Genomic DNA, 12865 nt, shown 5'->3' with positions numbered 1-12865 from the left:
CAGAGACCCCAAGCTGTCCCCTCTCATCCAGGCAGCCCAGAGCTATGGAGAATAGACTGAAGCCTATCCAGGGCTGGTTTTAAAATATTCAGCAATTCCTGTATTTTGACAGAAAATGAGGGGTTTGGCAGGGAGAAGTTTATCAGCATTTCTTGGGAAAATTTTGCCTGCAGTGAAGAGAGGGACAAGTGTCCAGCTGAGGTCTTGAGGGCAACGTGAGGGACAGGAGAACTTCAGCTGGGGTGATTCACCTCCACATCACTCTCATGTCCATTTGGGGATAATTTATGGGGACTCCCACCCCATAACAAGCTGCATGTCACAGACTCATGGAACCATTCAGGCTGGAAAGCCCTGTAAGCCCATGGAGTCCCATGTTCACCACTAACCCCGTCCCCAAGTGCCACATCCAGGGATGGGGACTCCACACTGCCTTGGGCAGCCTGTTCCCACCTGACCATCCTTTCAGTGAAGGATTTTTCCCTAATACCCCAACTCCACCTCCCTGGTGCACCTTGAGGCCCTTTCCATGCAGCTTTCTGCTCCTGTGGGCTGGAGCTGTCCTGGATCCCTTCTCCATCATTTCAATCTCCCTGGCCACAAGTGGGTTAACTTCATTTGCTTTGCTGTCAGGAATAACCCCCCCTGCAACCCCAAACAACTCTTCCTATTTATATCCCTGGTTTAATCAGGAAAGTTAGAGCTTCCATAGCTGCATGATTAAAAATTAGGAGACCAGATTCTGTAGTGGTGCCTCATAATAACAACCAATCCTGGGAGCACAGTGGATGAATAATGGATCATGGCTTCTTGCTTTCCCTCCTTTCTTCTTCTCCCCTTTTCATCTTTTCATTCTTCTCCTCCTCCTCCTCCTCTGCCTCCTCTCCCAGACTGGAGGTAGAATGGGGAGGAATGCATCCATCCTTCATACTGCAGAAGTTAGAGAGACATCACTGATTCCTCTTCATCAAACCCTCCACCCCAAGCAAACTCCCTGTTAGGGAGCCTGGAGACATCAATAATTCACAGCTACCTGGAGGACTGGGTGATGAAAATCATTTACTTGGGAAGAGATCACCAGAACCCATCCTCTCCTCATCGCCATAAGCAGCTCCTCAAGGCTGGCTGCTCATCCCATAGAGAGAAACAGGAGCAAAACTAAAAACTGAGGATTTCTGGCACGGGCCTGACAAGTGATTCCATGTTTGTTTGCATTATGTTCTCCCCTGTCCCATAATATCCCCTGGTGGACACGCTAGATTGCTTTGCAGGGGAGATGTTGCTGCAGGAATACCAGGAAAAAAAGTTAGGAATGTCAAATATCCCACCATAAAAATTCCTTCATTAAATTCCAAGATGGTCTTCAGAGAAAGATTTGTGGGTTGGTTTTTTCCCCACTCTACAAGATGAATTTTCAATGTTTTTTACAAGCAGAGGTCAAATTCAATTAATGGATTCAGTGAGGGGAAAAAAAACTATTGAACAATGCCAGATTTGGGTTTAAACAGCATAAACTCATCCCATGAAAGAAAATAAATAAATCTTAAAAATTAAAATTCATACCTCCTTTATAGTTAAATAACCCCAGAATGGAGCAGAATTGTTCCCATTTTCACATTTCAGTGACAGGCAGGCAACTAACCCAAACCACAGATTTTCACTTTCTTGTTCCACTCTTTTAGCCTGAGGGAAAAAAAAAAAAAAAAAAAGAGAGAGAAAAAAGAAAAAAAAAAAGAACATTTTGGATCTGTGTAGAAAAGCTTTTTCCCTGGTCCTTGGGTTCCACCCACTGAGCTGAAAAATCCCATTACTCCCAGTGCTTGGCAGCCGCTGTGCACACCAGGGAGTGCCCACAGCACATCTGCAAATCCCAGCCTGGGGCAGGCAGCCACCTCTGCCTTGTCAGGGGCCATAATCCCTTCCCAGCTCCCACCCCAGCCCAGCACTGGAGATTTTAAATCCTCCTCAGCCAACCACGAGGCAGGGGCAGCTCAGGAGCAAAGCCAGGCTTGGGGATTGCAGAGGGGGCTTTGGTTCCGAGGCCTCAGAATCTCTGCTGCTCACAGTGACTCTGAGATATGGACAAGGCTCTTTTTCCCAGCCCAGCCATCGAGGAAGGAGTCAGGATTCTTCTGTTCTCATTCTCAATAAGAATTGTTTTTCCTTTCTCTGAGGTTCAGAGAATTTGAAACCCAGAAATATTTGTGAAGAGAAATGTGGTGACACTGGGCATTGAGGATTTAATAGCCCTTGGTGGATTTATCTGCCACAGACCTGATCCCTCATATTCCTGCAAAGCTTGCAGCCACCTGGCCCAAGTCCCCTCATAAACTTCTCCAGTTGTTGCTGCTGGAGGTCAAATCTGAGGCAGCAGAGCAACAAAAGTCAGGTGGCTGTAACTGAGGACAGGGGTGGCACTGCCATGGCCATCCCAAACCATCCGAGAGGTCACAGGGCAGCCCTGACAGCTCAGCCCCACAGATGACTCCAGGAAGGTGGGTTCGTGCTTCTAATGACGTTGTCTCCTCTGTGCTGTTTCGTTGCAGTTCCTCCAGATGACCCTGTCATTTTGGGGGGGCCCATCATCAGCCTGAGAGCAGGAGACCCCCTGAACCTGACCTGCCACGCAGACAACGCCAAGCCAGCAGCCTCCATCATCTGGATGAGGAGGGGAGAAGTCATCAATGGAGCCACCTATTCCAAGGTGAGGCAGGATGGGGCTGGGACAAGGCCTGTGCTCATGAAAGGGGCACCAGGCCTGGCACTTCACACAACCCCAAACATTTGGGGCAGCACCCTTGTAAGAGCCAAAATGAGGGATGTGGGACTCCAGGTGGCTCTCCAAATGCAGTTTATTGTGTCCAAAATGCAGTTTATTGTATACAAAATGTCACAGTAGTCCAGGGTGGTGGGTATCAGAGCTGTGCCTACAGCTGTCAGCTCCAGCTGCAGGCAGGCCTGGAGACCCTTTGGTTTTGGTTACAATGCATTATATACTTTTCTTTGCTGAGCATCTTAATACAGTAGAACCAATCTATACCTTAACTATTATCTATAGCCTATCATAACTACTATAATTACCATATTCATGTTACTGTTCTCCAATCACTAAAAGTCAGTACATTACAGTTGAAGCTAGAAGTTGTTTTTCAGTTTTCCTGCAGTGGAAAATTCTGAGACCTTTTTCCTGCTTGCAACTTTGCTGACTTGTTTGCCTGTGCTCTCTTCCTGCTTGGTAAAAACATCTTCTTGTTTGGGGTGGGTTTATCCTTTGCTCTAAGCCATAAAAACCCCTTCTAACTAACACACCCTTTGCCTCCTTGGTTATCCAGTAAGACTGGCTCAGCAATTCTTTTCTTCTATATCAAAACTTGCTTCCATCTCTATTCCTTTATCAGAATCTACATTTAAAAATCTTTCTGCTAAGCACACATATCTGTGAGACTTTCTTGTCAAACTTTCATCCTTCCCAACAACCCTCAGCTCTGCAAGCTCATCCCTTCCCACTGGGGAGCCTGGGAGGAAAACAGTCAGCAGGATGCAAGTGAGGAGCCACAAACTGTTACCAAAATGGGCTCTGCTCTGAATTTGGCTTTTTGTACCTTCTTACAGATTGTCATCACCTGGTGTGGCCACGCCTCGCCAGTTAATCCCACCTGGGTGTGGTGTTAATGCTGTGTGCAGCAGCACTGACCCAGCCCTGGTTCTGGTTCTGCAGCACCAGCTCTGGATCAAAGGGGTGGTTGCAGTGACATGTGTCCCCTCCTCCAACTGCAGTTTTCCATGAAAAATCGTCAGGGTTCTTGCCATTTTTTAATTTAGACAGAAAGTCTTTATTGGGTCATGAAGGAAATAATCAAAGAGCAATCAGCAGCACACTGGGAATGGGACCCCAAATGTTCTCCTGTTTATGGGCTCCTGATGGCTGCTGAGTGTGAAAGATTCAGTAACACTTGACAGTTTTAATGGAATTTTTCTCGACAGCAAAATTCAAAATCTAAAATGGGTCAGTTTGCAGCCAAAACTTCAAAGTGGGCAGTCAGAGCCATTCCTCGAGCTCCCAAAGATCTTTAATAAACATTTCATCCTGGACTGCCACTGTGCAGCCTCCATCCAGCCTCATTCCAGCAATACCCTGATTTGCTGGGGAGAGCACAGGAGGCAGAACACCCTTCCTTCCTCCTCCCTCTCCTCCTCCTCCTCCTCCTTGCTGGAGCTGAGCTGCTTCCCTGCAGCCAGGGGCGAGCAGGGGAACCTGCCCCATCTCCCTGCCTGCCACGCAGAGGAGAGGCAGCACTAATTAGAGCCAGGGAGAACTGACCCCTCTTTCTCTCTCTCTCTCTCAAATGGAGTGGAATTAATTAAAATCCAGGCCATTGACGTACAGTTGTTCACAGCTTATCCCCCTCACCCCCAGCCTTCCCTTCCAGGGCTGCCAGGCCCTGAGGAGACACATTTTGAGCCCTCTGCCTTTCAGATCCACAAGGGGGAATGCCCATCTTTAAAACATTTTCAACAAAACACCCTTCCAAAGCAGAGTTTTCCAGGCTGTACATCCATCTCCCACAGCACAGAGATCTCCATGGCATTTGAAGCAGTTGATAGGGATGGGCTGGGAGGGGACCCCTGTTCTGCTTGAGGGGAGGCATCCTTCCCTCCCCCTCTGTTTCTGAGGCTGAACCCCATTTTCTTCTGACTTCCTGAAGGTTTCCATGAGGCCCTTCCACATTAAAAAAGAAAATCAGCCTTTAGAAAAACTAGCAGACAATTTTAGACATTTTTTGAGTTGGAAGTTTGGGGTCTCAGAAACGTTTCCCTTTTCAAGCTCCCTTTAAAATAGTTCCTCAATTTGCCTCTTTCTGCTTTTTCAAGAGAACTAAAACCCAACCCAGCTTTCCTTTGATCCAGATATTCCAGCCAACCAAAAAAAGAAGTCCTGTTTGGGTTACTGACTGCCTGAAACCATTCACACTGAGTGATAATTTCTTTGTTACTCTGAATTTCCAGTCCACCAAATGATCCATATGCAGCCCCCTGCAATCCCAGCCAGGCACCACAGAACAGCCACAGCTGACTGAAATCCCACAGGGAGCATTACAAAATCCTGCAGGATTTGGAGGTTAACCTCAAATAGGGGAAATTTTGCACAGACTTTGGGTTTGCCTCAACCCCAGCACCAAAGTGGGGTGTTGTTCCCCAAGGGAAGAGCACACAGGGTGACAATAAAGCAAGGACAGGGCAGCATCCTGCAGTTGTGTCCAGAGGTGGGAATGGAGCTGGGGAAGGGGCTGGAGGACCACGAGTGTCTGAGGGAGCTCTGGGGGCTCAGACTGGAGAAAGAGAGGCTCAGGGGGAACCTTCTTGCTCTCCACAGCTCCCTGACAGGATGGGGATCCAGGGGAGGAGTTGGGCTCAGCTCCCAGGGAACAGGGACAGGAGGAGAGGAAATGGCCTCAAATTGTACCAGGGAATGTTTAGATTGGATAATGACAAAATTTCTTTACTGAAAAGATATTCAGCCATTGGAATGGGCTCTCAGCATGGTGGTGGATTGCCCATCCCTGGAAGTGTTCGAAAACCCTGTGGATGTGGTGGAGAGGGACGTGGTTTAGTGGGTCAGTGCTGTCAGTGCTGGGTAAATGGAGGGACTCGATCTCAGAGGGCTTTTCCAACCCTCATGACTCTGGGATTCTGGGCTGATTGTGGTGACAGTTTCTCAGCATCCTTCCTTGTCTCCTGTGCTTGAGAAGCACAAACCTGTGTGCATGAAGGCTGTGCCACGATGGCCCAGGGAAAGCATTAGTCTTGGAATCAAAGAATCATTAAGATCAGAAAAGCTCTCCAAAATCAAGTCCAACCATTCCCCCAGCACTGCCAAGGCCACCACTAAACCATGTCCCCAAGTGCCACATGCACACATCTTGCTGACATCTGTTTATCTCCCAGTAAAGCCCTGTCTTACACTGTGAGGAACAAACTTGAAGGATAAAGATTTAGAAGGAAAAACTGCCTGGCAGGGTCCAAAATCCACAGTGGATAAACCAGACAGAGGTCAGAGGTTAGAGAATGATTCAAAGGCTGAAAACCACACAACATCTTGAGAGCTCTGAGGGCTCAGCTGATCAAAGTCAGGGTTATGGGGTGACGTGACCTCCTGTAAGAACATGCAGGAGGATTAGGGGGTGGTAAGGAAGCTCTCCCAGGCTCCTGTGCTCCCAAAAGAGGCACAGCAGGGCACCACAGCTGAATTCAGATAAATCCAGGGAAGAAGCACGGTGCCAAGGCTGAGCAGGCAGAGCTGGTAACCACCTGTCTTGGTTTGAACAGACAGGTGTCAGCTAAAGAAGGCAGGAGCCTCCACTGAAATGGAAAATGTAAACTCCCTCCCTCTGAATTATTGTAATTTTGAAATTAAGTGACTCTCAGGCAAAGATATGGGAGCAGGAATAACAGTTCTTTAATAGGGAATAAAAAATAAAATAAAAAAGCAGTAACACAAAACAGCACTGGCAGAGTCAGAGCATGCCCTGCCCCCTGTGTGTCAGGGGGGTGTCCCAGCCCCATCCATGGGGGCTCAGCCCTCCTGCAGTGCCAGCTGTGGCTCTGCTGCAGCAGGGATCCTGCACAAGGGGGGAGTTTTCCTCTGCAGCTCCAGGGCTGCTGCAGATGGGCCTGGGCTCCCTCTGGCCATGCAGGGCAGCACAAAGCTGCTCCTCTGGCAATGCAGGGGGCAAAGGCTGCTGGGGTGTCCCAAAGCTCAGATTGGATCCAGGTAGGAATGCTTGGCTCCTCCCCTGGGCGGAGCATCTCCCCATGGGATGCTGGGATTGGATCAGCCCTGCAGGGACATTCAGTGGCCATGGACAGAAGATAATTAATAATTAATGGCCCATGAACAGCAGAGATCTCCTGGAGGGAGGATTGGCTGTGGGAGAGATGAAGAAAACTGCCCCAATGAACAGCAGAGAACTGCCCCAGCTCTGGCAGATGGGAATAGAACACACAGCCCCATTTCCAACCTAAGACACCCCCAAGGTTTGGATCTCTGGCCTCCATCAGAGAACACCTGAGAGGTGATGATTTACCATGGGCTGGGCCAGACCGCAGCACAGCAACCAAGGATCCATGGCCAGGGTCTGTCAGTGCTGCTGGCAGCTGGCATCACCTCAGTGCTGTGGGAAGTGCCCAGGCAGCTTTGTGCACTCACCTGGCAGAAGATGACAGCAAGGTCACAAAGCCATTTGCCTCTGGCTCCCTCTTTGCTGGGCTGGTGGGTGAGGTGTCTCACTGGAGCTTTCCTCCCTGGCCTAGGCACAGCAGGGCTGCAGGGAAGCAGATGGGAGTTAAGTGCCCAATTCCCAGGGAAGTGCAGTGAAATTTGTCTTTGTTATTCCCCCTGAGGCTTTTGGCAGATTCCAGCCATAGGAATTGTTATTGCAGGAAGCTGCTTGGCTGAGAAGCTCTTATTGAGCCTGGGGATGGGGAAAGGGCCCCTGTCCAGCAGGAAAGTCCTTTCTGTCAGATTAGGCCCTTTTCTGACCCAGAGATGGGGCAACTGAGAGGCATTTTAAAAACTTTTATTCCATTTTCAGTCTCATGTGAAGGGTGAAACAATATAGATGTTATAATTCTCACCATCACCATCAGAAGCTGACTATTTCCCAATTACAAAACACTATAAGCATTTCTTAGCCTATCAGCTTTAACCACACCATGCTGTAAATGCCTTAAGGCAAATCATCTAAAATTACCCCTCGTGGGTCACATTACAGTACATCTTTCATGGTTCTATTTCTCCTAAGTATCTAGTTTTATTTGCAAGGCCACCCTTTGAAACTTGTTTCTAATTCCATTTCTCTCTCAACAATATCTGTCCTAGTCCATGGCATTTCTAAGTCAACATTTTTTATCTCAGGGTTTGCATACAGATGTGAGCCTTCTGTCAGGCTTTGAGAGTTTGCTACAAATTCATTTCCAACACTTTCCTCCTCCCTGTTTCCCCTGGCAGACACTCCTCCGTGACGGCAAGAGGGAGAGCATCATGAGCACGCTGTTCATCGCGCCGTCCGACATCGAGAACGGGGAGAGCATCGTGTGCCGAGCCACCAACAAAGCCATCCCCAGCGGGAAGGAGACCTCTGTCACCATTGACATCCAGCGTGAGTACACAGCTGGCTGAGCCACCCCTGGCTGCTGGGACACCCCGGCCTCTCTGCCCTCTCCAGCCAGGGCTCTGACTCCAGGCAGGAGCAGCATGATGCAACTGGGGATTTCTATTTACTGAGATACTGGATGTCATGCTTTGGAAAGACAGGTGCCTGCTAAGGAAGGCAGGAGCCTCCCCTCAAATGGAGAATTTAAACCCTCCACACCCCTCCAAATTGGTATAAATTTTAAATTAAGGGGCTCCCAGGCAAAAAATGTGGGAGCAGGAAATAACAGTTCTTTTAGAGGGAAGAAAATAAAAGGATAAAATAAACAATGCAGTAAACCAAAACAACACTGACAGAGTCAGAACCCAGCCTGACACCCTGTGGGTCAGGGTGTTGGCAGCAGTCCCATTGGAATTGTGGCTCAGCCCTCCTGCAGTGTCAGGGCTGGTTCTGCTGGAGCAGGGATCCTGTAGAAAGGTGCAGTCTCTGCCTCTGAAGATCCAGTGGAAAAAGAGGCAGCTGCTGTTCCTCTGGGGAATCCAGTGGAGAAGCTGTGCTGGTGTACCAGAATCTCCAGATTATATCCAGGTAGGAATGCTTGGCTCCTCCCTCTGGGCTCACATCTCCCAATGGGATGCTGTAGTTCTTATCAGCCATGCAGTGACATTCAATAGCTGTTATCAGCAGGCGTCCCTGCCTGAGGGAGGAGTGGGTGTGGAAAAGATAAGGAAAACAACCCACGTAACAGAAAATAATTGCCCTACAGATGGCAATAGAACACATCTTGCCTTGCAATCTAGGACACTGGAGTATCACAGAGTGAAGTCACAGGCAGGAGATTCCATGACCCCTGAGCTCCCTGAGGAGCACCCACACTACAGAGATATCCTGTTTGCCATGTGTCCATGGATCTGAGCAAAGCAGCACCAGCTGCCATGCTCTGGTGGCCCAGTTCTGCCCTGACCCAGGCCCTCGGGGGTCTTTGGAGCAGGGATGCATCCCAAAGGGTTTTGGGTGAGCAAGCAACACCTCTGGGCATGGCCAGTAGCAGAGATAAGTCCTGTTAGGATTTCTGGTGCAGAATCCTGAATTTACAGACTTACAGGCAGTTCAGTGATACATTTCTTGTGAGACACCTGATCGGGACAGTGTCCCTCCCATGACACAGAGCCAGTCACCACCTCAGGAGACAGGGCTGTGGTCAGAACTGTATCATTCACCCTTACTGTAAATCCACAAAGCAAAATCTGCCATCTTCCAAAATTCACATTTCACAGGCCTCTTCTCCCCTCCTCTGCAGCAGCCATTGCTCTTGGGCTCCTCCCAACCCCTTCCAGCCACGCTCCATTCACACACCCAGTTCCTGCAGCTGTATTTACCCACGACTTGCAAAAGCAGGATGTTCAATATTAGCATGCCAGCTGCTTTCCAGAGACCAATTAAAACTGGCAAATTCAACTGAACAAACTCGAGCACAGCAGAAAATTCACCATTTAAGACTTCCAGCTTTTGCTGCCGGAAGATTACCAGGCTCTTGGGTTGCTGCCTGCGTGTCCTGACAGAACTGGGCAGATAAAATGAGATAATAGCTTGGGTTATTTCACAGCCAGCAAACAGCTACAATAGCTGGAGACACACTCACACAAACAACATGGAGCAGAGACATCATTACACCAGGGCAGTACAGTGTGGGCTGGAGACGTGAGCTGAATCCCCGAGCCACATGGAATCTGCTTGGGAAAGAGAAAAACCCAATAAAGAACACCAATTTCCACTCTGAGCTATTAAATTCTCCATGCTGTGAATATAATAACAGTAATATTCTACCCAGCTATTAAAAGTATGTTGTTCTTAATGGTAGCTAATGAGGATATCAATTTTCCAAAGCTGGATGGGTGATGGGAGAGAAAAATACTAAGATGGATTAACCAAGCTGAGGTGGGGTGGATTTTGACCTGGATGCAAAAGCCTGCTCTAGCTGCATCTAGTAACAGAATTGTTGCATTGTTAAGGTTGGGAAAGACCTCTAAGATTATCAAGAGAACTATTAACCCAGCTTTAGCTCATGAGGTCTCACTCCCAGCCTTGTAGACAACCAGCTGCATTCACTTTGCAAAAAGCTGAAAGTGAAAAAAAGCAAAAATTATCTGGACCACTCATTTTTCCCTAGGGAATTAGGGAAAAAAATATTCTGGGAATTCCTGCTCATGGGTCTTCTTCCAATTTCTAGCAGAGAAGCAGCACCTCAGGGAGAGAAAGATGTGGTTTCTGGAGGAATAAGGAAAAGCAAGCAGCAGCTGTTGGCTGGGGAGCTCTTCCCAGCCTGGCATGAGCTGCAGCATCCCCCTGGACCCCTCCAGCTCCAGCAGTGCAGGTTGAATTCACACCATAGCAAACATCACCCAGCTGCATGGCTTGAGAGGTTGGCCTTGCAAAAAAATCCCAGGGAACCAAAAATAATCCTTCCCAGGAAGCAGCAGCCTGGTAAATCACTCCTACCGCTTTCTTTCATTTTCTTCTGCAACTCAAAAGAGCATCAGCAATGCTCACAGGCAGCAGAGAAACACCAGGATGGAGGTTATCCCCAGGAAGGGTGTGTGTGTGGTGGGAGAGATTATCCTCTTTCAGCTGATGGAAAATTGAAGTTGGGGTCCCATCAATCTCATGCCTGACCATGATGGCAGCAATGAAAGAGCTGAGTCATAAAACCCTCCCTCCCAAATATATAAAAAAAAGGGGGGTTGGCAGAAAGGGCTGGAAAAAACCCCAGTGCAGGCTCTGTAATGGAAACACTAAGCAGCTCCAGCTGGAACATCTGTTCAATGTGATTTCCGTTCCACCAGCCACATCAAAGTCAGCCTCCTGTGAGTTATGCGTTGAACATCACAAGTGGGATTAAAATCATGTTTAATAGTTTGATATGCCATAAACTATTTATACTGCAGGAGCCCAGTGGCTCCATGGAAATGCACACCCAGCGTGCTGGGATGGGGAGGAGCAGGGTTATTGCTTATCCAAAGCCATTGCTCCAAGCCCCTGCACACACATGTGCACCTGCTCATTTTTACACCTTTTTTTGTCATGGCAAGAAGGGATTTGGCTGCATCTGTATGTTTCTGCAGGAGCTGGGAGGAGGAGAAGGAAAGTGGAGGGTGATAAGGGGCACGTTGCCGTGCTGGAGGGTCTCCTGATGAGTTTATCCTTGGAGCTTTGCAGTGTTTGATTCCCTTTTGTGCTTCCCACTGGGGAGTGAAAAGCCCAGGGCTGAAGTGGCACCTCAGCCTTAGTGAAGAGGTTGGAAAGGGCTTGTCCAGAGGGAGAGGAGCACAGAGAGGGATCTGCATCTGGCAGGGCAAGTGCCAGCAGAGCACCTGCAGCCCATGGAGCTCAGCCTGCAGCCATTCCTGAGGTGCTGAGTGGGAACAGTGGGAGCTGAGGGGTTTGCCAAGGTGCTCAGGGGGAGCTGAGGGGTTTGCCAAGGTGCCTCCCGGGCTGCAGGGCTGCTCAGGAGTGATGCTGGCCCTGGTACCTGTCCCAATGCCTGTCCCCACAGCACCTGCACCAGCACTCACACCCTCTCCTCCCGCCGCCTGTGGGCTGGGTCTATCTCATTCCATCATTCAAATTCATTACAAGAAGCCAGGCAGGAATTATAATTGTAACTGAGTGGAATTACATCCTGATGAGTTACAATTTGTGTCTTTTTTCCCTTTAAAATGCCCCGAAACACAGTGGCACAGGCAACCCACGCTATCTCAGCACCCACAATACTCGAAAGCCCAATCCCATTTCTGAAAGGAGAGATCAAAGACTTTAATTCATTTACTTTGCTTTTTTTTTTCTTTTTTTTTTTGTCTTTTTGATTTCTTTTTTTTTTTTTTTTTTGAGTGCAAGAGGGAGCCGGGTTCATTTTAATACAAAGAGGTTCCTCTGTAAATCGTAGGCACAGCTCCTAACCCATCAAACAATGGGGAAGCTACTAAAGAGAAGTGTGATTCATACTTAACAAAGGAAGGTGATTAGCTGTTGTTGTCTAACAATAGGGAAGTGTCAGGATGCCTGGAAATGAATTAGGAGCCCGCTATACATCTCTGGGCTGCTGTGTCAGGGAAGCTCATTTATATTCCCAACTGCGCCCATCTTTATTGTCATTTGAATTGCACATTTTAAAATGAAATTAGGGTAAATTGAAAATACCTATAATTTCCCCGTCATAATTTCCCATCAGGAAGGCAGGTGGCTTTGCTCACAACAAAGCCAGGCTCCGGCTGGGTAAATACCGCGGGGCGGAGGAGAAGGAGGCTCTGGAGCTCTGCCAGGACTCCGCCTTTGCTTCTCCCCTCCTGCCCAGCCCAGGTCACTGCCCAGGCCACCTCCGACCCTCTGCTGTGTCCCCGAGCTGTCCTGGCTCCTCGCAGGGCTGGAATAACCCAGCCTTGCTGTGCAGGCAGTCCCCACACCAGTTTGCCCAGTTGGAGCCCACACCCTCCAGCAGAGGCACCGAGCAGGTGACTCCAGCAGGACCTGACTGCTGAAGGCCAGCAGGGAAACCTCCATCCCTGGAAAACCAGGACACCCCTTGGGCTTGGGCTGGAGCCGTGGCCCCACAGCAAAATTTAGGAAACAACCGATAAAAGTAAGCAGGAAATGGGTGAAGTGTTCAGATGCAGAATATCCAGAGCTGTTTTAATTTTTTGTGATGACTGAGGCCT

General features: G+C 48.8%; 1 protein-coding gene across 3 annotated transcripts in view; it reads left to right on the top strand.

The window, feature by feature from the left end:
• Nucleotides 1-12865, top strand: part of KIRREL3 (kirre like nephrin family adhesion molecule 3) — a 408049-nt gene that overhangs the window by 340345 nt on the left and 54839 nt on the right. For all 3 annotated transcript variants that reach the window (XM_064732218.1, XM_064732217.1, XM_064732219.1), the window contains 2 exons: nt 2547-2704; nt 8009-8159. In XM_064732218.1, coding sequence (XP_064588288.1) covers nt 2547-2704; nt 8009-8159 — 309 coding nt within the window. The remainder of the gene's footprint in view (nt 1-2546; nt 2705-8008; nt 8160-12865) is intronic.

The sequence above is a fragment of the Zonotrichia leucophrys genome, chromosome 24 (assembly GCF_028769735.1).
Source record: "Zonotrichia leucophrys gambelii isolate GWCS_2022_RI chromosome 24, RI_Zleu_2.0, whole genome shotgun sequence".
Lineage (NCBI taxonomy): Eukaryota > Metazoa > Chordata > Aves > Passeriformes > Passerellidae > Zonotrichia > Zonotrichia leucophrys.
Note: the sequence above shows the minus strand (reverse complement) of the source record. Positions and strands in the feature narration are given on the sequence as shown.